The sequence below is a fragment of the Rutidosis leptorrhynchoides genome, chromosome 8 (genome assembly GCF_046630445.1).
Source record: "Rutidosis leptorrhynchoides isolate AG116_Rl617_1_P2 chromosome 8, CSIRO_AGI_Rlap_v1, whole genome shotgun sequence".
NCBI lineage: Eukaryota > Viridiplantae > Streptophyta > Magnoliopsida > Asterales > Asteraceae > Rutidosis > Rutidosis leptorrhynchoides.
The window spans coordinates 241,524,728-241,550,582 of record NC_092340.1 but is presented as its reverse complement, the minus strand read 5'-3'; the positions used below and the strand labels follow the sequence as shown (position 1 = coordinate 241,550,582).

The 25,855-nt window shown below is 35.6% G+C and overlaps 1 protein-coding gene across 1 annotated transcript; it reads left to right on the top strand.

The window, feature by feature from the left end:
* The first annotated feature begins 1,537 nt into the window (after window positions 1–1,537).
* Window positions 1,538–25,651, top strand: LOC139864058 (protein FAR1-RELATED SEQUENCE 5-like). Its single transcript, XM_071852644.1, has 5 exons — window positions 1,538–1,914; window positions 2,004–2,262; window positions 2,346–2,915; window positions 3,030–3,550; window positions 25,525–25,651. Exons 1-5 carry the CDS (start codon window positions 1,538–1,540, stop codon window positions 25,649–25,651), a joined length of 1,854 nt encoding a protein of 617 aa, XP_071708745.1.
* Window positions 25,652–25,855: the final 204 nt, after the last annotated feature.

Below are 25,855 nucleotides of genomic sequence, written 5' to 3'. Positions count from 1 at the left end.
GGTAATTTCGTCATTTCATAATTACTTTTATTTTTTACGTAATTTCGTAATTCTTTTTTTTTTTTTACTTTTTCCCTTTTATTAACTGATATAATTGATTTTGTTTTTTCATCGATCATCATTGAATTAGGGTTTCGTTCTCTCTTCGTCAATATTCAATTACGTTTCTTCATACAATTTTTCAGTGATTTCGTCTTCATCATAAACGTTTGAGTTACGGTTTATATGTTCATCTGATTCATTTTTTTTTTGCTCAATTTAGTTCTATATCGTTCGTATCTGATTCGTTTTTACTTTTTTATGTGTAATCAAGGTTTGCGATGGCCTCCAGTTCTATTTGTGCTTCAGATTCAACCTCTCGTGTTGAAGGTTCTACTTCTGTCGCTGCTTCATCTGGTTTCGATTCTGCACAGTCTGATGCTGAATGTATGTGTTTTCTGATTTACATTCATTATTTTTTAATTTTCTTTACGTATGATAAATATTACTATCTGTTATCTGTTTTCTATTGTTTGCTTCTATTTTAGGGTTTATGTTATGTTTCAGTGCATTAATAATGAATATTTTTAATAACATTACATGCGTTGCATGTATTAATGTGACTTTGTTTTTCCTGCTTTTAATACTTTATTTTCTTATGAATATTACATATGATGAATATTATTATCTATTGTCTGGTGTTTCTTTTTATTTTATGGTTTATGTAATGTTTCTGTTCATCAATGATAAATATTTCTCTAAAAACATTACATGCCCTGCACATTTTAATGTGAATTGTTTTTTTTTTTCTGATTTCAATACATGATTTTCTTATGAACATTACATATGTTTATTATTATTATTATATATTTTATTTCCTTTTTTTTATTGTTTTTAGGGTTTATGATATGTTTCTGTTCACCAATAATAAATATATTGTTAATAACATTGCATGATCAATATTTTGTATTTTTAGGTTCTGGAGCAATTGTTGAACAACTTGATATTTCTTCAATAATTAGAGAAAGTGTTGATGGTCCACAAGAATATTTACCTGTTGTTCCTGATCATTTGAAACCTGTTATTGGTACTTTATTTCAATCGTATGATGCATGTCAGTTGTTTTATGAGTCCTATGGCGAGGCTGGTGGATTTGATACTAAAAGATCTTCGCAAAATAGAAATGCAGCTGGGATTGTTATTTACAAGGTTTTTTGTTGTAATAGATCCGGTACTTCTAGGCATCTCGCATATGATTCTCTTGTAGATTTTAATCTACCTGTTGTTAAACATTCAGTTGAAGGTGGTGTGGAAGGTGATGTTGAAGGTGACTCAGAAGTTGATGTTGATGGTAATGGTGAATCTAATGTTGAACTTTCTAAACTGATAAAAGGAAGAAAAGAAAGAAGGAAAAAAACCTCTTATTCGTAAAGTTTCCACAATCAAGACTGGTTGTTCTGCATCTCTTAGATGTAAGTTAGTTGGTGATAAGGTGATGATTTGGAAGTTCTATGAAGGTCACAATCATAAGTTAGTTTCTGTAGGTAATAGACAGCAAATGAAGATAAACAAAAGGATTGGTTTAGACGACGCGCAAATGTTGTTTGATTTAAATACTAAATCTAATGTTAGTGCTACTATAGCTTATAACATTATCTCAGATCTTAATGGTGGTTTTAGTCTGGTTGGTCCTTCTTCTGTTGATTTTCAAAACTTTAGGCGTGACATGAATCGGTATGTAGGTGAAAGTGATGCACACATTTTTATAGAGAATCTTCTTCGGAAGCAAGAAGTTTTACCAAACTTCACTTGCGAGTATAAATGTGGTAATGATGGTACTTTACTTGGAGTATTCTGGTCTGATTATGTCTCTAAAGTTAATTATCAAGAGTTTAGTGATATCGTGTCTTTTGATGCAACTTACAAGACAAACAAGTAAGTCTTTACTTTTGTTTTTATTAATTTATTCTGTTAACATTCAATGTGTGTAATACTATTATTAATTATGTTAAATTGTATTTCAGGTACAAGATGGTGTTTGTTCCTCTTACTGGAATTGATAATCATAAGAAACTTGTGTGTTTTGGTGCTGCTCTACTTACTGGTGAAAGTATTGAATCATTTAACTGGTTTCTAGATTGTTTCTTGAAAACTTTTGGGAATGAACCTTCATTAGTTGTCACCGATCATGATCCTGCAATGAAAGAGGCTATTGATTTGAAATTTAAACATGCAAAACACAGATTGTGCATGTGGAATATAAGTTCCAAGCTGCGTGATAAGGTTTTATGTTTTTAACTTTTTGTTTTCTTACTTTTTATTACTTGCCTTTTTCAACTTTTTTATGTTAGTTTTATATATTTTAGGTTGGCCACGAATTGTATGATACTCCTAATTTTAGGGATCGTATGAATTTAATTTTCTGGAATCAGCAACAAACACCTGAAAAGTTTGAGACTCGTTGGAAATCATTGATTGATGACTATAAATTGCATGAAGTTAGATGGTTTAATGACCTGTACAAAATTAAAGAAATGTGGGTACCATGCTTCTTCATGGATACCCCTATGAATGCTTTGATGAGAACTTCTTCACTTTCAGAGAGTGAGAATGCATTTTTCAGTAAATGCAAGAACATATGTTCTACTTTAGTTGATTTTTATTCAAGGTTTGAGGCGGCAATGGAAAGGCAAAGACATACTAATCGTCTTCTTGAATATGAAATGGAGAACAAATTGGTTAAACTTGCAACAACTCGGCGCATTGAGAAACATGCTAGGGATATATATACCCCTAGTGTTTTTTTACTTGTTCAAGATGAAATCTGCAGATCTTCCTCTTCATGCTATCAAACAAATTCTAGAGTTGAAGGAGATAAGCTAATTTGTGTAATTCAAGAAAAGTTTCCTGAACCACGTCCTAAGTGGGATTACCATGTAAGTATACAATATTTTCAACTTTTTATGTTTGTTTTAATATAATTATCCGTGATGCATGTTTTGCTGTTTAAATTATTTTTAAATGTTTGCATTCCAATTTTTGTTTTCCAGGTTGAATTTAATGAGAAGACATTTGAACGTGATTGCTCGTGTTTGTTGTTTGTACGTGAAGGACATTTGTGTCGTCATGTTTTCGTTGTTTATTATATAAATGAAGTTCATGCTATTCCTGATCGATATATTCTGAAGAGATGGTCAAAGGGAGCGTCTGAAGTATTCAATTCCATAGCTTATGAGTTAAATCCGTTTGTTGCATCTTATAGGGTTAAGAAAGAGCTGCTCAATAAATTTAGAAAAGCACTCTTTTTCTTGAAGGATGATACTGAAAAACTTGCGCTGTTAAGAGACAAGTTTGATGTGTTTATTAGTGAATTTTTTAATCCGAATGATGATACAGCGCCTTCTAGATTTGCTGCAATTGAGCAGTTGTATGGTTTCCCTAGGCCTGCTCTTGCTAATGTTCATGGTCCAAAGGGCGTGCGTAACAAAGGTGAGAGAAGTAACAAAGGTGAGAGTAGTAACAAGAGATACTTACATGCTATTGAGAGAAATGGTAAGATGCAGAGTGAAATGTCCCGTTCTTATTGATTAAACACGTTCCATATTAATTGATTTCGTTGCGAGGTTTTGACCTCTATATGAGACGTTTTTCAAAGACTGCATTCATTTTTAAAACAAACCATAACCTTTATTTCATAGATAAAGGTTTTAAAAAGCTTTACGTAGATTATCAAATAATGATAATCTAAAATATCCTGTTTACACACGACCATTACATAATGGTTTACAATACAAATATGTTACAACAAAATAAGTTTCTTGAATGCAGTTTTTACACAATATCATACACGTATGGACTCCAAATCTTGTCCTTATTTAAGTATGCGACAGCGGAAGCTCTTAATAATCACCTGAGAATAAACATGCTTAAAACGTCAACAAAAATGTTGGTGAGTTATAGGTTTAACCTATATATATCAAATCATAATAATAGACCACAAGATTTCATATTTCAATACACATCCCATACATAGAGATAAAAATCATTCATATGGTGAACACCTGGTAATCGACATTAACAAGATGCATATATAAGAATATCCCCATCATTCCGGGACACCCTTCGGATATGATATAAATTTCGAAGTACTAAAGCATCCGGTACTTTGGATGGGGTTTGTTAGGCCCAATAGATCTATCTTTAGGATTCGCGTCAATTAGGGTGTCTGTTCCCTAATTCTTAGATTACCAGACTTAATAAAAAGGGGCATATTCGATTTCGATAATTCAACCATAGAATGTAGTTTCATGTACTTGTGTCTATTCTGTAAATCATTTATAAAACCTGCATGTATTCTCATCCCAAAAATATTAGATTTTAAAAGTGGGACTATAACTCACTTTCACAGATTTTTACTTCGTCGGGAAGTAAGACTTGGCCACTGGTTGATTCACGAACCTATAACAATATATACATATATATCAAAGTATGTTCAAAATATATTTACAACACTTTTAATATATTTTGATGTTTTAAGTTTATTAAGTCAGCTGTCCTCGTTAGTAACCTACAACTAGTTGTCCACAGTTAGATGTACAGAAATAAATCGATAAATATTATCTTGAATCAATCCACGACCCAGTGTATACGTATCTCAGTATTGATCACAACTCAAACTATATATATTTTGGAATCAACCTCAACCCTGTATAGCTAACTCCAACATTCACATATAGAGTGTCTATGGTTGTTCCGAAATATATATAGATGTGTCGACATGATAGGTCGAAACATTGTATACGTGTCTATGGTATCTCAAGATTACATAATATACAATACAAGTTGATTAAGTTATGGTTGGAATAGATTTGTTACCAATTTTCACGTAGCTAAAATGAGAAAAATTATCCAATCTTGTTTTACCCATAACTTCTTCATTTTAAATCCGTTTTGAGTGAATCAAATTGCTATGGTTTCATATTGAACTCTATTTTATGAATTTAAACAGAAAATTATAGGTTTATAGTCTGAAAAATAAGTTACAAGTCGTTTTTGTAAAGGTAGTCATTTCAGTCGAAAGAACGACGTCTAGATGACCATTTTAGAAAACATACTTCCACTTTGAGTTTAATCATAATTTTTGGATATAGTTTCATGTTCATAATAAAAATCATTTTCTCAGAATAACAACTTTAAAATCAAAGTTTATCATAGTTTTTAATTAACTAACCCAAAACAGCCCGCGGTGTTACTACGACGGCGTAAATCCGGTTTTACGGTGTTTTTCGTGTTTCCAGGTTTTAAATCATTAAGTTAGCATATCATATAGATATAGAACATGTGTGTAGTTAATTTTAAAAGTCAAGTTAGAAGGATTAACTTTTGTTTGCGAACAAGTTTAGAATTAACTAAACTATGTTCTAGTGATTACGAGTTTAAACCTTCGAATAAGATAGCTTTATATGTATGAATCGAATGATGTTATGAACATCATTACTACCTTAAGTTCCTTGGATAAACCTACTGGAAAAGAGAAAAATGGATCTAGCTTCAACGGATCCTTGGATGGCTCGAAGTTCTTGAAGCAGAATCATGACACGAAAACAAGTTCAAGTAAGATCATCACTTGAAATAAGATTGTTATAGTTATAGAAATTGAACCAAAGTTTGAATATGATTATTACCTTGTATTAGAATGATAACCTACTGTAAGAAACAAAGATTTCTTGAGGTTGGATGATCACCTTACAAGATTGGAAGTGAGCTAGCAAACTTGAAAGTATTCTTGATTTTATGTAACTAGAACTTGTAAAATATATGAAGAACACTTAGAACTTGAAGATAGAACTTGAGAGAGATCAATTAGATGAATAAAATTGAAGAATGAAAGTGTTTGTAGGTGTTTTTGGTCGTTGGTGTATGGATTAGATATAAAGGATATGTAATTTTGTTTTCATGTAAATAAGTCATGAATGATTACTCATATTTTTGTAATTTTATGAGATATTTCATGCTAGTTGCCAAATGATGGTTCCCACATGTGTTAGGTGACTCGCATGGGCTGCTAAGAGCTGATCATTGGAGTGTATATACCAATAGTACATACATCTAAAAGCTGTGTATTATACGAGTACGAATACGGGTGCATACGAGTAGAATTGTTGATGAAACTGAACGAGGATGTAATTGTAAACATTTTTGTTAAGTAGAAGTATTTTGATAAGTGTCTTGAAATCTTTCAAAAGTGTATGAATACATATTAAAACACTACATGTATATACATTTTAACTGAGTCGTTAAGTCATTGTTAGTCGTTACATGTAAATGTTGTTTTGAAACCTTTAGGTTAATGATCTTGTTGAATGTTGTTAACCCATTGTTTATTATAACAAATGAGATGTTAAATTGTTATATTATCATGATATTATGATGTATAATATATCTCAGTATGATGTATATACAGTTAAATGTCGTTACAATGATAATCGTTACATATATGTCTCGTTTCGAAATCATTAAGTTAGTAGTCTTATTTTTACATATGTATTTCATTGTTAATACACTTAATAATATATTTACTTATCATTTAACATAATTAACCAAGTGTATCAATATCTTAATATGATTCATATGTACCTAGTAAGACGTTGTTATAACGATAATCGTTATATATATCGTTTTCGAGTTTCTTAAATTAATAGTCTCATTTTTATGTACATAACTCATTGTTAAAATACCTAATGAGATACATACTTATAATAAAAACATGTTAACTATATATATAACCATATATATGTCATCGTATAGTTTTTACAAGTTTTAACGTTCGTGAATCACCGGTCAACTTGGGTGGTCAATTGTCTATATGAAACATATTTCAGTTAATCAAGTCTTAACAAGTTTGATTGCTTAACATGTTGGAAACATTTAATCATGTAAATATCAATCTCAATTAATATATATAAACATGGAAAAGTTCGGGTCACTACAGTACATACCCGTTAAATAAATTTCGTCCCGAAATTTTAAGCTGTTGAAGGTGTTGACGAATCTTCTGGAAATAGATGCGGGTATTTATTCTTCATCTGATCTTCACGCTCCCAGGTGAACTCGGGTCCTCTACGAGCATTCCATCGAACCTTAACAATTGGTATCTTGTTTTGCTTAAGTCTTTTAACCTCACGATCCATTATTTCGACGGGTTCTTCGATGAATTGAAGTTTTTCGTTGATTTGGATTTCATCTAACAGAATAGTGAGATCTTCTTTAGCAAAACATTTCTTCAAATTCGAGACGTGGAAAGTGTTATGTACAGCCACGAGTTGTTGAGGTAACTCAAGTCGGTAGGCTACTGGTCCGACACGATCAATAATCTTGAATGGTCCAATATACCTTGGATTTAATTTCCCTCGTTTACCAAATCGAACAACGCCTTTCCAAGGTGCAACTTTAAGCATGACCATCTCTCCAATTTCAAATTCTATATCTTTTCTTTTAATGTCAGCGTAGCTCTTTTTTCGACTTTGGGCGGTTTTCAACCGTTGTTGAATTTGGATGATCTTCTCGGTAGTTTCTTGTATAATCTCCGGACCCGTAATCTGTCTATCCCCCACTTCACTCCAACAAATCGGAGACCTGCACTTTCTACCATAAAGTGCATCAAACGGCGCCATCTCAATGCTTGAATGGTAGCTGTTGTTGTAGGAAAATTCTGCTAACGGTAGATGTCGATCCCAACTGTTTCCGAAATCAATAACACATGCTCGTAGCATGTCTTCAAGCGTTTGTATCGTCCTTTCGCTCTGCCCATCAGTTTGTGGATGATAGGCAGTACTCATGTCTAGACGAGTTCCTAATGCTTGCTGTAATGTCTGCCAGAATCTTGAAATAAATCTGCCATCCATATCAGAGATAATAGAGATTGGTATTCCATGTCTGGATACGACTTCCTTCAAATACAGTCGTGCTAACTTCTCCATCTTGTCATCTTCTCTTATTGGCAGGAAGTGTGCTGATTTGGTGAGACGATCAACTATTACCCAAATAGTATCAAAACCACTTGCAGTCCTTGGCAATTTAGTGATGAAATCCATGGTAATGTTTTCCCATTTCCATTCTGGGATTTCGGGTTGTTGAAGTAGACCTGATGGTTTCTGATGCTCAGCTTTGACCTTAGAACACGTCAAACATTCTCCTACGTATTTAGCAACATCGGCTTTCATACCCGGCCACCAAAAATATTTCCTGAGATCCTTGTACATCTTCCCCGTTCCAGGATGTATTGAGTATCTGGTTTTATGAGCTTCTCTAAGTACCATTTCTCTCATATCTCCAAATTTTGGTACCCAAATCCTTTCAGCCCTATACCGGGTTCCGTCTTCCCGAATATTAAGATGCTTCTCCGATCCTTTGGGTATTTCATCCTTTAAATTTCCCTCTTTTAAAACTCCTTGTTGCGCCTCCTTTATTTGAGTAGTAAGGTTATTATGAATCATTATATTCATAGATTTTACTCTAATGGGTTCTCTCTCCTTCCTGCTCAAGGCATCGGCTACCACATTTGCCTTCCCCGGGTGGTAACGAATCTCAAAGTCGTAATCATTCAACAATTCAATCCACCTACGCTGCCTCATATTCAGTTGTTTCTGATTAAATATGTGTTGAAGACTTTTGTGGTCGGTATATATAATACTTTTGACCCCATATAAGTAGTGCCTCCAAGTCTTTAATGCAAAAACAACCGCGCCTAATTCCAAATCATGCGTCGTATAATTTTGTTAGTGAATCTTCAATTGTCTAGACGCATAAGCAATCACCTTCGTTCGTTGCATTAATATACAACCGAGACCTTGCTTTGATGCGTCACAATAAATCACAAAATCATCATTCCCTTCAGGCAATGACAATATAGGTGCCGTAGTTAGCTTTTTCTTCAATAACTGAAACGCTTTCTCTTGTTCATCATTCCATTCAAATTTCTTCCCTTTATGCGTTAATGCAGTCAAGGGTTTTGCTATTCTGGAAAAGTCTTGGATGAACCTTCTGTAGTAACCAGCTAGTCCTAAAAACTGGCGTATGTTTTTCGGAGTTTTCGGGGTTTCCCACTTTTCAACAGTTTCTATCTTTGCCGGATCCACCTTAATACCTTCTTTGTTCACTATGTGACCGAGGAATTGAACTTCTTCCAACCAAAATGCACACTTTGAAAACTTAGCGTACAATTCTTCTTTCCTCAATACTTCTAACACCTTTCTCAAATGTTCACTGTGTTCTTGGTCATTCTTTGAGTAAATAAGTATGTCATCAATGAAAACAATGACAAACTTTTCAAGGTATGGTCCACACACTCGGTTCATAAGGTCCATGAACACAGCTGGTGCATTAGTTAAACCAAACGGCATGACCATAAACTCGTAATGACCGTAACGTGTTCTGAAAGCAGTCTTTGGAATATCATCTTCTTTCACCCGCATTTGATGGTACCCGGAACGTAAGTCAATCTTTGAATAAACAGACGAGCCTTGTAGTTGATCAAATAAGTCGTCGATTCTCGGTAGTGGGTAGCGGTTCTTGATGGTAAGTTTGTTCAACTCTAGGTAGTCGATACACAACCTGAATGTACCATCTTTCTTCTTGACAAACAAAACAGGAGCTCCCCACGGTGATGTGCTTGGTCGAATGAAACTACGCTCTAAAAGTTTTTGTAATTGGCTTTGCAGTTCTTTCATCTCGCTGGGTGCGAGTCTGTAAGGAGCACGAGCTATTGGTGCAGCTCCTGGTACAAGATCTATTTGAAATTCAACGGATCGATGTGGGGGTAATCCCGGTAATTCTTTCGGAAATACATCGGGAAATTCTTTTGCAATGGGAACATCATTGATGCTCTTTTCTTCAGTTTGTACTTTCTCGACGTGTGCTAGAACAGCATAGCAACCTTTTCTTATTAGTTTTTGTGCCTTCAAATTACTAATAAGATGTAGCTTCGTGTTGCCCTTTTCTCCGTACACCATTAAGGGTTTTCCTTTTTCTCGTATAATGCGAATTGCATTTTTGTAACAGACGATCTCTGCTTTCACTTCTTTCAACCATTCCATACCGATTATCACATCAAAACTCCCTAACTCTACTGGTATCAAATCAATCTTAAATGTTTCGCTCACCAGTTTAATTTCTCGATTCCGACATATATTATCTGCTGAAATTAATTTACCATTTGCTAATTCGAGTAAAAATTTACTATCCAAAGGCGTCAATGGACAACTTAATTTAGCACAAAAATCTTTACTCATATAGCTTCTATCCGCACCCGAATCAAATAAAACGTAAGCAGATTTATTATCAATAAGAAACGTACCCGTAACAAGCTCCGGGTCTTCCTGTGCCTCTGCCGCATTAATATTGAAAACTATTCCGCCTTGTCCATTCGTGTTCTCCTGGTTCGGGCAATTTCTAATAATGTGGCCCGGTTTTCCACATTTATAACAAACTACATTGGCATAACTTGCTCCGACACTACTTGCTCCGCCATTACTCGTTCCGACACCATTTGTTCCTTTCGTTCTATTAACCCCTGGTCCGTAGACCTCACACTTCACCGTGCTATGACCATTTATTTTACACTTGTTGCAAAATTTGGTGCAGAACCCCGAGTGATACTTTTCACACCTTTGGCATAGCTGCTTCTGATTGTTGTTGTTGTTGCGGTTATTATTGTTGTTGGGATGATTGTTGTAGTTGCTGTTGCTGTTGTTGTTGTTGTTATTGTTGGGCCGTTTGTTGTAGTTGCGATTGATGTTGCGATTGCTGGGATAATTGTTGCGATTATTGTTGTAATTGCTGTTGTTGTTGTATTGGTGATTCTTATCACCGTTTTCCTCCCACTTTCTTTTGACTTGCTTCACATTGGCCTCTTCAGCAGTCTGTTCTTTAATTCTTTCTTCAATCTGGTTCACTAGTTTGTGAGCCATTCTACATGCCTGTTGTATAGAGGCGGGCTCGTGTGAACTTATATCTTCTTGGATTCTTTCCGGTAATCCTTTCACAAATGCGTCGATCTTCTCTTCCTCATCTTCGAATGCTCCCGGACACAATAGGCACAATTCTGTGAATCGTCTTTCGTACGTGGTAATATCAAATCCTTGGGTTCGTAACCCTCTAAGTTCTGTCTTGAGCTTATTGACCTCGGTTCTGGGACGGTACTTCTCGTTCATCAAGTGCTTGAATGCTGACCACGGTAGTGCGTACGCATCGTCTTGTCCCACTTGCTCTAGATAGGTATTCCACCATGTTAACGCAGAACCTGTGAAGGTATGCGTAGCGTACTTCACTTTGTCCTCTTCAGTACACTTACTTATGGCAAACACCGATTCGACCTTCTCGGTCCACCGTTTCAATCCGATCGGTCCTTCGGTTCCATCAAATTCCAAAGGTTTGCAGGCAGTGAATTCTTTGTAGGTGCATCCTACACAATTTCCTGTACTGCTAGATCCAAGGTTATTGTTGGTATGTAGCGCAGCCTGTACTGCGGCTATGTTTGAAGCTAGAAAAGTACGGAATTCCTCTTCATTCATATTCACGGTGTGTCGAGTAGTCGGTGCCATTTCCTTCAAAATAGTCAAATGGAACAAGTTAATCATACAGAATATTAAGAGTAGTTAATAGTATTTCGTAGCATAATATGAACTCATTTATAAAAGCTTTTTCTTCATATTAGCGTTTTATAAGTTTAAATTCGGGTAGTACCTACCCGTTAAGTTCATACTTAGTAGCTAATATACAATTCAACTACTACAATTCTATATGAAAAACTGATTATAATAATATTTCGCGTTCAAACTTTTATACAATATTTTACAAACTTACAATACCGCTTATTTTACATAAAGCATGAAATATAGCACACAATAACTTTGATACAAGATAGTTGTGAAGATAATTCTAGCTAGTACACAAGTCGTTCAGCAAAGGCAATAAAGACACGTAATTCATACGTCCAGAAACAAGTTATGCATTCTGGTTTTACTAGGACTACTTCCCATCCTTGGTCTTGTGCAACATAACCGTTATGGCCTTTGATAAGACAGCGTGTTGTAACGTCGTCAAAGGGACGAGGGTTACGTAATGTCCAACAGTCCCGTAATAATCTAAAAACCTCATTTCTTACCCCAATTACCGACTCCGTCACTTGTGGAAACGTTTTGTTTAATAGTTGTAGCCCGATGTTCTTGTTCTCACTTTGGTGAGAAGCGAACATTACTAATCCGTAAGCATAACATGCTTCTTTATGTTGCATGTTAGCCGCTTTTTCTAAATCACGAAGTCCAATATTCGGATATATTGAGTCAAAATAATTTCTTAACCCGTTGCGTAAAATAGCATTTGGGTTCCCCGCAATATATGCGTCAAAGTAAACACATCGTAACTTATGGGTTTCCCAATGTGATATCTCCCATCTTTCAAACGAAAGTCTCTTATAAACCAAGACATTCTTGGAACGTTCTTCGAATGTCTTACAAACTGATCTCGCCTTAAATAGTTGTGCCGAGGAATTCTGGCCGACTCTAGACAAGATTTCATCAATCATGTCTCCGGGTAGGTCTCTTAAAATATTGGGTTGTCTATCCATTTTGAGTTTTTAAACTGTAAAATAGACAAGAGTTAGATTCATAAAAAAATACTTATTAATACAAGCAATTTTTACATATATCATAAAGCATAAGAACACTATATTACATATATTACACCACACGAATACAACTATCTTATTCCGACTCGCTCGTTTCTTCTTCTTCGGTTTTGGTTCGTTTTGCCAAGTTTCTAGGGATATATGATGTTCCCCTAATACGAGCCGTCGTTGTCCACATTGGTTTAGAAAAACCTGGTGGTTTAGAGGTTCCCGGGTCATTGTTACAACTTAAGAACTTCGGGGGTTGACGATACATATAAAGTTCATCGGGGTTGGAAATAGATTTCTCTATTTTTATGCCCTTTCCCTTATTATTTTCTTTTGCCTTTTTAAATACAGTTGGGGTAATTTCTATAACATCATTGGAACTCTCGTCGGAATCCGATTCATCGGAGAATTGGTAATCCTCCCAATATTTTGCTTCCTTGGCGGAAACACCATTGACCATAATTAACCTTGGTCGGTTGGTTGAGGATTCTCTTTTACTTAACCGTTTTATTATTTCCCCCACCGGTTCCGATTCTTCTTCCGGTTCCGATTCTTCGTCCGGTTCCGATTCTTCTTCCGGTTCCGACTCTTCTTCCGGTTCCTCTTCGGGAACTTGTGAATCAGTCCACGAATCATTCCAACAAAAATATATAGTTTCCAACAAAAATGTTAAGCAATCATTTTTAAAGAAAACACGGTCGAAGTCCAGAATCACTAATGCATCCTAACAAACTCGATAAGACACACTAATGCAAATTTTCTGGTTCTCTAAGACCAACGCTCTGATACCAACTGAAATGTCCCGTTCTTATTGATTAAAAACGTTCCATATTAATTGATTTCGTTGCGAGGTTTTGACCTCTATATGAGACGTTTTTCAAAGACTGCATTCATTTTTAAAACAAACCATAACCTTTATTTCATAGATAAAGGTTTTAAAAAGCTTTACGTAGATTATCAAATAATGATAATCTAAAATATCCTGTTTACACACGACCATTACATAATGGTTTACAATACAAATATGTTACAACAAAATAAGTTTCTTGAATGCAGTTTTTACACAATATCATACAAGTATGGACTCCAAATCTTGTCCTTATTTAAGTATGCGACAGCGAAAGCTCTTAATAATCACCTGAGAATAAACATGCTTAAAACGTCAACAAAAATGTTGGTGAGTTATAGGTTTAACCTATATATATCAAATCATAATAATAGACCACAAGATTTCATATTTCAATACACATCCCATACATAGAGATAAAAATCATTCATATGGTGAACACCTGGTAATCGACATTAACAAGATGCATATATAAGAATATCCCCATCATTCCGGGACACCCTTCGGATATGATATAAATTTCGAAGCACTAAAGCATCCGGTACTTTGGATGGGGTTTGTTAGGCCCAATAGATCTATCTTTAGGATTCGCGTCAATTAGGGTGTCTGTTCCCTAATTCTTAGATTACCAGACTTAATAAAAAGGGGCATATTCGATTTCGATAATTCAACCATAGAATGTAGTTTCATGTACTTGTGTCTATTCTGTAAATCATTTATAAAACCTGCATGTATTCTCATCCCAAAAATATTAGGTTTTAAAAGTGGGACTATAACTCACTTTCACAGATTTTTACTTCGTCGGGAAGTAAGACTTGGCCACTGGTTGATTCACGAACCTAAAACAATATATACATATATATCAAAGTATGTTCAAAATATATTTACAACACTTTTAATATATTTTGATGTTTTAAGTTTATTAAGTCAGCTGTCCTCGTTAGTAACCTACAACTAGTTGTCCACAGTTAGATGTACAGAAATAAATCAATAAATATTATCTTGAATCAATCCACGACCCAGTGTATACGTATCTCAGTATTGATCACAACTCAAACTATATATATTTTGGAATCAACCTCAACCCTGTATAGCTAACTCCAACATTCACATATAGAGTGTCTATGGTTGTTCCGAAATATATATAGATGTGTCGACATGATAGGTCGAAACATTGTATACGTGTCTATGGTATCTCAAGATTACATAATATACAATACAAGTTGATTAAGTTATGGTTGGAATAGATTTGTTACCAATTTTCACGTAGCTAAAATGAGAAAAATTATCCAATCTTGTTTTACCCATAACTTCTTCATTTTAAATCCGTTTTGAGTGAATCAAATTGCTATGGTTTCATATTGAACTCTATTTTATGAATTTAAACAGAAAATTATAGGTTTATAGTCGGAAAAATAAGTTACAAGTCGTTTTTGTAAAGGTAGTCATTTCAGTCGAAAGAACAACGTCTAGATGACCATTTTAGAAAACATACTTCCACTTTGAGTTTAATCATAATTTTTGGATATAGTTTCATGTTCATAATAAAAATCATTTTCTCAGAATAACAACTTTAAAATCAAAGTTTATCATAGTTTTTAATTAACTAACCCAAAACAGCCCGCGGTGTTACTACGACGGCGTAAATCCGGTTTTACGGTGTTTTTCGTGTTTCCAGGTTTTAAATCATTAAGTTAGCATATCATATAGATATAGAACATGTGTGTAGTTAATTTTAAAGGTCAAGTTAGAAGGATTAACTTTTGTTTGCGAACAAGTTTAGAATTAACTAAACTATGTTCTAGTGATTACGAGTTTAAACCTTCGAATAAGATAGCTTTATATGTATGTATCGAATGATGTTATGAACATCATTACTACCTTAAGTTCCTTGGATAAACCTACTGGAAAAGAGAAAAATGGATCTAGCTTCAACGGATCCTTGGATGGCTCGAAGTTCTTGAAGCAGAATCATGACACGAAAACAAGTTCAAGTAAGATCATCACTTGAAATAAGATTGTTATAGTTATAGAAATTGAACCAAAATTTGAATATGATTATTACCTTGTATTAGAATGATAACCTACTGTAAGAAACAAAGATTTCTTGAGGTTGGATGATCACCTTACAAGATTGGAAGTGAGCTAGCAAACTTGAAAGTATTCTTGATTTTATGTAACTAGAACTTGTAAAATATATGAAGAACACTTAGAACTTGAAGATATAACTTGAGAGAGATCAATTAGATGAAGAAAATTGAAGAATGAAAGTATTTATAGGTGTTTTTGGTCATTGGTGTATGAATTAGATATAAAGGATATGTAATTTTGTTTTCATGTAAATAAGTCATGAATGATTACTCATATTTTTGTAATTTTATGAGATATTTCATGCTAGTTGCCAAATGATGGTTCCCACATGTGTTAGGTGACTCACATGGGCTGCTAAGAGCTGATAATTTTAGTGTATATACCAATAGTACATACATCTAAAAGCTGTGTATTGTACGAGTACGAATACGGGTGCATACGAGTAGAATTGTTGATGAAACTGAACGAGGATGTAATTGTAAGCATTTTTGTTAAGTAGAAGTATTTTGATAAGTGTCTTGAAGTCTTTCAAAAGTGTATGAATACATATTAAAACACTACATGTATATACATTTTAACTGAGTCGTTAAGTCATCGTTAGTCGTTACATGTAAATGTTGTTTTGAAACCTTTAGGTTAATGATCTTGTTGAATGTTGTTAACCCATTGTTTATTATAACAAATGAGATGTTAAATTGTTATATTATCATGATATTATGTGTAGCGACCCCGACAAATCGTCAAGTGACGGCGTCTGCTACGTGGGTCCCATTACCTGATTATAAGTCTTTAAGATAACGTTTGACCAAAATATGTCGCCTTCATTTCAAAATAAGGATTGTTTCAAAGTTTACAAGAATTGTTCAACCAAAAGTTAAGTTACAACGTTATAAGTACGATTGAAATCTAGGCGACACGGTTTAAAGTAGAGTCAAAAGACGCTCCATGAAATGCATGTATACTCGACATCGGATGCAAGTATCAAATAGTGAGCGGAAGCATGTATCACATATCGTGCAAGACCTGAGAAAAACATAGAAATCTGTCAACGAAAACGTTGGTGAAATCATAGGTTTAGTAAGTATTAAACGTTGTTTTTGAACCACAAGATTTTGTATTCCCATAACGTAGATTATCCAAATCATTTGCATTCCAAAAGTGTTGTTATACGCGAGCACTCAATTATCAAGACTTAACCAACGTTACCCCATCACACAGTGCTAGAACCCACACTAAAACACAAAAATATATTTCATCCGCATAACGGTAGCGAACCGTCCGAATGAGGGTTTGTTAAACCCGTATGGCCACACAATATAAGTTCTCGCTTACACCCTGCAAGTGTAACTAATGATAATCGAATTGAGGCATTTTTGTTCTAACTCGCACGTGGAATGTTTGTTTTCACACTTGTGTTCAAAACATAAAAGTAAGTAGTACAAGATGTAACAAAGTATATGTTTTCTCAGCCCACGATTTAAAAGTATAAAAGTTGTTGAAAAGGTGGGACTATGATCTCACCTCGAGTGCACGAGTATAAAGGTACTTCAACAAGTAAACGTGTGCATGAAAGTTGCTTAGCCTTGACCTAAACAAGTAAGTTATATCAATTAACCGGTTACGACACAAGGTCGGGTGAAATGTGTTCAATTAGTCCTATGGCTCGTTACGACTCGATTAAGTATAGCATGTGAATCACGTTGTCAAGTTTCATACAAGAAACAAGTATAAAAGCATGTTAGAATGATTGTATAAAAGTTTGGTTAAGTTTGACTAAAAGTCAAACTTGGTCAAAGTCAACGAAAAAGTCAACGCGTTCGGGTCGGGTCCCGAACTATTTTTCTATGCTAAATATTCATATACAAGTATATTAAAACAAGTTTCATGTGAATCGGAGGTCGATAGCTAGTCAAACATTTCGCGTGAAATGCGCCAAACAAAGCAGAATCTGGCCAGGCCAATCCGCGCGCCGCGCGGGGATGGGGCGCGCCGCGCCACCATCTGTGCAGGTCTGTTTCTGTTTTCCCCAAGTATGCACGAGCCAAAATCAATTCTAACACAACAATTGACCCGCAAACACTTATAATGCCTATCATATATCGTTGGAAAGGTATTTTGACGAGGAATACAACTAATCACATTTCATCAATCAAACTTCCACTTACAACAACCAAAAACCGTAATTAAACATTCATAATCAAAGTTCAAGTTCCAAAAACGCATTTTATGATTCGGGCAACCAATTTACTTGTATGTTATGCCGTTTCGAAGGTAATCAAACACACATTGCAACAAAACACTTAACAACAATATCTCATAGCATTTGACGCATCAAAGTTCATGTAAAGCTCATCAAACCCTAATCCAAGTTCACAAAATCATTAATCATGTTCTTGGAGTTTCCTTAATCAACCTATACATCAAAACGAAGCTAATGATACTAGTAACACTTTTAAAACATGCACTTTAACAATCTAATAACATTTGATCATCCAAAATCAAGGATTTAGCAAGAAATTTTCATATTGAACTAGTTACACCAAAAACAACGAATCGAGCATACAAATTACATACACGACATCACAATGAGCCATAGACACTAATTAACAACATTTCAAGTCAAAAACACGAATTTAGAGAAATCTAGAGTTTTAGAAATGTTACCCAAAATCGGTGTGGTTAGTATCAAATCGTAGAGAATGATGAGAGGATCAAGAATATGTAGTCGGATTTGTTGTGAGCTTCCAAGATTGGATTTAGATGACGATTTAGTGAAGTTGGGAGAAATGGAGTTCATGAGCTAGAGAGAAAAAGGAGGTGAAGATGGATGGAAATGAATGGATGAGAATGGTGGGTTGACTAGTTGACCTAGTCAACTAGTTTGCCCACTTGACAACTTCGGTCCTTCAAGTTTCAAAGCGGGTGCGGGAATTAACCGAGCGAATATTTTAAAACGCTCGAGTAAACGAGAGATGTTATAATTAAATAACGGGAATATAATGAACGTTACTCACGGAAACTATTAATTTAAATACGAAAGATTATGTTTTAAAAAAAAAAAAAGACGGTGTTAAAATTAAATTTAACGGAAAAATCACGGGATGTTACATTATCCACACCTCAAAAGAAATTTCGTCCCGAAATTTAGTTGGAAGTAGTAGTCGATATCTCTTACTCGAGACTTAGAGTAGTAACTCTACGAATGAGTGAAGGTACTTTCTTGGACATTCCACGAATCCGGATAGTCGGGGTGTTACGTTGTATTGAAGTTCGATTTCACGATCCATGATTTCAATCAGTTTTCCATGAAGAGGAGTTTGTCATCAATAGTTGGTGCATCTAAAAGGATTGCACATTCCTGTTCCGCATGACACGTTTCTAAGTTTGTTACACGAAATGTAGGATAAACGGAAACTTAATTGAGTCGGCAGTTCTAAACGGTAGGGAGCGGTTCCAATACGCCCCAAAGTTTCAAAAGGTTAAATATTGCGAATATAACCCTCCTCGATTTCCCAAAATGGATTACACCTTTCCAAGGTGCGGTTTCTCAATATTTTGCTGTTACACACTGGGATTTTGTGAGGTTTTCATCTAAGTTTGGTATAACTCTTTTGGCGACTACGGGTCGTCTCGAGCCCTTCTCGGACTTGAATGATCTCAATTGTTGTTTCCTGATGTAGTTCAGATTTCGGTGTTTGTTTGCCACATGCGTTGGTCCAACGAATAGGGGTATGACATTTGCGGTCATATAGGGTTTCAGAAGTGCGGCGTTAGTACAAGAACGGTAACTATCGTAGTATGAGGGATCAACTAAAAGCGATAATGCGAGTTTGAAACATGTCCTTCCAGGATGTAAATCGTTCGTTTGCTCGGTTCGTCGGTTTGTGAGAGATACACGGTACATGTGTCTAAGCGGGTTCCCAAGGTCTCTTGTAACGCTAGAAGTGAAACGAGTATTTCGATACATGATAAATGACGAAGATACACAGTGTTGGAATAGAATCTCTTAAGATATGTTTGAACAAGTCAGTTAAGGTTCGAAAAATGTTCGTTAGGACTATTCACCCTCGTGGCGAATACTAATGTAATATGAGGAGTTTATCTATCCCTGGAGAAATGTTACAAGGAGTTTCCTTAAACGGAAATGCGAGCGATGAGGATAGGAGTGAAATGAGGACTTTGAATAGGATGAGCTTACATCTCGAGGTTGCCATAACGTGCCTCTAGTTGTCAAAAGTTGAAGTCTGAAAGAGAAACGAGATAGTACACGTAGTTGTATAGTTCGGGGTTGCATAATAGTTGGCCGATTATCAGAAACAGAAGGGCGTTAAGTCAAAGAAGAGTGAAGTATCGTTGGATTGTGTGTTATCTTAAATTCCAGTAATATCAGACGGTAATGGTGAAATATCAGGGGTATGTAGTGTGGTACGTGATGACGAGAAAATTGATCGGATCCACAATTTAGTATTCGACTTCTCCGTGCAAAATAACGAATTTAACTAGAAATGTTGGTGTGAAGAATCACGCTCAAGGTTCGATCGCGGAGAGATTAAAGTCGTGTAACACGAGAAAAGTCAGAAATGAATTTTCGGTAATAACAGACGAGGTCTAAGATTTTACGAATACAAGTCTGAGTGGGGAGAGTTTCCTGATTACATGTGGCTTGATTTTGAGATTGAATGAAATGCCTTGATCATTAACATTATGGTCTAGAAAATTGGACTTCGTTCAACAGAAATTTTCACTTGGAGAATTTGGTATAGAGTTGCTCTTTTCTCAAAAGTTCGAGCGTAAGATGGTGATGTTGTTCGTTTTTCTTCTTTACTTGAATAAGTTAAGATGTCATCTATAAATACGATAACAGATTTGTCTAGATAAGTTTGCATACGTGGTTTAGGAGGTTTATGGATACGGACGAGCTTTGGATAAATCGAATGGTACTAAGAGAGATTTACAACTAACGTTGCGAGTTCGGAAAAGACTCAGGAGACATTGTCTCCCTTAACCCCCAATTGATGATAACCGGAACGGAGGTCGTTTTGGAATACACACGGGATTCATGCAAGAAATCATGAGGTCATGGATGCGAGGGAGAGGGTATCGGTTTCCAACCGAAAATTACTCAGTTCACAATAATCTATACAAGACGATGGGGAAACATTTTTTTTTTTTTTTTAACGAATATGTTCCGAGCTCCCTAGTTCTATAGGTGTCAAGTCAAAAGTCTTAATGTATATCCTCCAATAAAATTTATAGGCACACAATATTTTTCCGTTGGTCACTTAAATCGCCTAAATAGTATCTAGGGGAAAAGATGGAAGGTAATGAGTACAAGTCAAAGTATTGGTTGTAAAACGTCTAGCGGTAATCGAATCGAACAAGTATGAAATATACGGTTTGTTGTGAAGAAACGTACCCGTGACTAGTCCATCATCGTCTCGGGCATCCTAGGTGTCGATGTTGTAAGTTCAACGGCGCGCGTTGGTTTTTGCTTTATTCTTTGGGCATTCATTCCTAAAATGACCCGATTGGCCACATTTGTAGCAAATACTCGGCTTTGGTGCGTCGGGCCCCTTTTGAGTGACGGGGGCGGTACTTCCACAATACTTGGCAATATGACCACTACCGTGGCACCGATGGCAAATTAGCTTGCCACATTCATCAAAATGATGCTTGTGGCATTTGTTGCAAAAAGGTCGTGTCCCGGCATAACTTTTCTTGCCGACGGGGGTGAGAGGTTCCTTGGAAAAGTTGTTGTTGTAGTTACTCGATTGGGGGGCTTCCCATTTTCTTTTGTTGTCACCCGACTCATCCTCGGCTTTAGGTGCCGGCACTTCAATCTCGTCTACCGTTTCGATCAATTGACGGGCCATATTCAGGGCCTCTTGGTGATTACTGGGTTTGGATGACATTACTCCTTGTTTGATGCTCTTGGGAAGACCATCCATGTAAAGTTCAACCCTTAGAGGTTCGGGGGTCACGAGGTTTGGACACATCAAGGATAGCTCAGAAAATCGTTGATTATATGCCTTTAGGTCATTCCCGACCGCTTTTAAAGTTCTTAGTTCGTGTTTGAGCTTACGGGTCTCTTCGCGCGGGAAGTATTCGGTGATCATCTTTTTCTTTAAGTCGGCCCATGAGAGAGTGTGAGCTTCATCGATACCCACCGACAGCACATACGTATTCCACCATGTGAGGGCGATACCGGCAAAAGTGTGGGTGGAATATTTGACTTTGTCTTGGTCCCGACAACCGCTTATGCTAAAAACGGCTTCTGTTTGCTCAAACCATCGGGTGAGCACAACCGGTCCTCCGGTCCCATCGAAGGTGTGAGGTTTGCACCCCATGAAAGTTTTGTAGGAGCAACCCTCGTTTGAATTACCGGTTCCATGGTTGTTGTGGTTGTGGTTGTTATTGATGTCGGAGGAGATACTAGCCATAGCCGCACCTATGGCGGTGGCTATCATACGTTGGAGGGCTTGTTCGGGAGTTTCGGGAGGAGCGCGTCGACGAGCCATTGTTCCTTCATGACACAAAAATATCGTTGGTTAGTATTCTAAATAATACTAACCGCGATATGGAATAAAGAATAAGAGAAAATTATCCTTGACTCGCCTTAAATTCTTTATGTCATAATGTCGGAACGTCCATGTGAATCACCGTAATATAATCCCGGAAATTATATTACCCTGATTCTCATGTGCATTTAACATTACTTCATAAAGTCAAGGTGGCGCGTCAACGAAATTTATTAACGTAAGATCAAGATCGAATACGAGTTAGATATGATAGAAGAGTTCGAGTATAAATGCACAAATAGTCAAGTAATTCCTACTTCAGTCTATATGCCGGTTGTAGTCTAGATTCACCTATGTACCCTATGACTCGGGGTGGACACAAATGAACTCTAAATCCCTACAACCAAGGCTCTGATACCACTTGTAGCGACCCCGACAAATCGTCAAGTGACGGCGTCTGCTACGTGGGTCCCATTACCTGATTATAAGTCTTTAAGATAACGTTTGACCAAAATATGTCGCCTTCATTTCAAAATAAGGATTGTTTCAAAGTTTACAAGAATTGTTCAACCAAAAGTTAAGTTACAACGTTATAAGTACGATTGAAATCTAGGCGACACGGTTTAAAGTAGAGTCAAAAGACGCTCCATGAAATGCATGTATACTCGACATCGGATGCAAGTATCAAATAGTGAGCGGAAGCATGTATCACATATCGTGCAAGACCTGAGAAAAACATAGAAATCTGTCAACGAAAACGTTGGTGAAATCATAGGTTTAGTAAGTATTAAACGTTGTTTTTGAACCACAAGATTTTGTATTCCCATAACGTAGATTATCCAAATCATTTGCATTCCAAAAGTGTTGTTATACGCGAGCACTCAATTATCAAGACTTAACCAACGTTACCCCATCACACAGTGCTAGAACCCACACTAAAACACAAAAATATATTTCATCCGCATAACGGTAGCGAACCGTCCGAATGAGGGTTTGTTAAACCCGTATGGCCACACAATATAAGTTCTCGCTTACACCCTGCAAGTGTAACTAATGATAATCGAATTGAGGCATTTTTGTTCTAACTCGCACGTGGAATGTTTGTTTTCACACTTGTGTTCAAAACATAAAAGTAAGTAGTACAAGATGTAACAAAGTATATGTTTTCTCAGCCCACGATTTAAAAGTATAAAAGTTGTTGAAAAGGTGGGACTATGATCTCACCTCGAGTGCACGAGTATAAAGGTACTTCAACAAGTAAACGTGTGCATGAAAGTTGCTTAGCCTTAACCTAAACAAGTAAGTTATATCAATTAACCGGTTACGACACAAGGTCGGGTGAAATGTGTTCAATTAGTCCTATGGCTCGTTACGACTCGATTAAGTATAGCATGTGAATCACGTTGTCAAGTTTCATACAAGAAACAAGTATAAAAGCATGTTAGAATGATTGTATAAAAGTTTGGTTAAGTTTGACTAAAAGTCAAACTTGGTCAAAGTCAACGAAAAAGTCAACGCGTTCGGGTCGGGTCCCGAACTATTTTTCTATGCTAAATATTCATATACAAGTATATTAAAACAAGTTTCATGTGAATCGGAGGTCGATAGCTAGTCAAACATTTCGCGTGAAATGCGCCAAACAAAGCAGAATCTGGCCAGGCCAATCCGCGCGCCGCGCGGGGATGGGGCGCGCCGCGCCACCATCTGTGCAGGTCTGTTTCTGTTTTCCCCAAGTATGCACGAGCCAAAATCAATTCTAACACAACAATTGACCCGCAAACACTTATAATTCCTATCATATATCGTTGGAAAGGTATTTTGACGAGGAATACAACTAAGCACATTTCATCAATCAAACTTCCACTTACAACAACCAAAAACCGTAATTAAACATTCATAATCAAAGTTCAAGTTCCAAAAACGCATTTTATGATTCGGGCAACCAATTTACTTGTATATTATGCCGTTTCGAAGGTAATCAAACACACATTGCAACAAAACACTTAACAACAATATCTCATAGCATTTGACGCATCAAAGTTCATGTAAAGCTCATCAAACCCTAATCCAAGTTCACAAAATCATTAATCATGTTCTTGGAGTTTCCTTAATCAACCTATACATCAAAACGAAGCTAATGATACTAGTAACACTTTTAAAACATGCACTTTAACAATCTAACAACATTTGATCATCCAAAATCAAGGATTTAGCAAGAAATTTTCATATTGAACTAGTTACACCAAAAACAACGAATCGAGCATACAAATTACATACACGACATCACAATGAGCCATAGACACTAATTAACAACATTTCAAGTCAAAAACACGAATTTAGAGAAATCTAGAGTTTTAGAAATGTTACCCAAAATCGGTGTGGTTAGTATCAAATCGTAGAGAATGATGAGAGGATCAAGAATATGTAGTCGGATTTGTTGTGAGCTTCCAAGATTGGATTTAGATGATGATTTAGTGAAGTTGGGAGAAATGGAGTTCATGAGCTAGAGAGAAAAAGGAGGTGAAGATGGATGGAAATGAATGGATGAGAATGGTGGGTTGACTAGTTGACCTAGTCAACTAGTTTGCCCACTTGACAACTTCGGTCCCTCAAGTTTCAAAGCGGGTGCGGGAATTAACCGAGCGAATATTTTAAAACGCTCGAGTAAACGAGAGATGTTATAATTAAATAACGGGAATATAATGAACGTTACTCACGGAAACTATTAATTTAAATACGAAAGATTATGTTTTAAAAAAAAAAGACGGTGTTAAAATTAAATTTAACGGAAAAATCACGGGATGTTACATTATGATATATAATATATCTCAGTATGATGTATATACAGTTAAATGTCGTTACAACGATAATCGTTACATATATGTCTCGTTTCGAAATCATTAAGTTAGTAGTCTTATTTTTACATATGTATTTCATTGTTAATACACTTAATAATATATTTACTTATCATTTAACATAATTAACCAAGTGTATCAATATCTTAATATGATTCATATGTACCTAGTAAGACGTTGTTATAACGATAATCATTATATATATCGTTTTCGAGTTTCTTAAATTAATAGTCTCATTTTTATGTATATAACTCATTGTTAAAATACCTAATGAGATACATACTTATAATAAAAACATGTTAACTATATATATAACCATATATATGTCATCGTATAGTTTTTACAAGTTTTAACGTTCGTGAATCACCGGTCAACTTGGGTGGTCAATTGTCTATATGAAACATATTTCAATTAATCAAGTCTTAACAAGTTTGATTGCTTAACATGTTGGAAACATTTAATCATGTAAATATCAATCTCAATTAATATATATAAACATGGAAAAGTTCGGGTCACTACACAGAGGGCATGCAAAAAATGTGGTATTCTTGGTCATAATAGGAGAGGTTGTGACAAAAGAAATGCTGGTAAACAAAAGATGAAGCTTGTTGATGAAGATGATGAAGATGATGAAGACTATGACTCGATGGATGAACAACATGAAGAAGTTGGTGAATCTCAAGATTGATTGTTTATTGTTTTTTATCCTTAATTTTTACACGTTTTATACTGCTTGTTATTAAAGATCATACCATTACTTACATTGAATGTTTTAAGTTTTTCAAACTCAAATGTGTTTATGTTTTAGATCGAGTATTATTGCATCTCATATGTTTACTTATACCAATAGTTATTATGTCATCATGCTTAATACTTAATGTTCAATTCATGC

Coding starts and splice junctions, on each gene's coding strand:
- LOC139864058 (XM_071852644.1), top strand. CDS start 1,538: ATGAAGATAAACAAAAGGATTGGTTTAGACGACGCGCAAATGTTGTTT. Junction 2,916..3,029: donor GTCCTAAGTGGGATTACCAT/GTAAGTATACAA, acceptor TTTGTTTTCCAG/GTTGAATTTAATGAGAAGAC. Junction 3,551..25,524: donor GGTAAGATGCAGAGTGAAAT/GTCCCGTTCTTA, acceptor TGGTCATAATAG/GAGAGGTTGTGACAAAAGAA.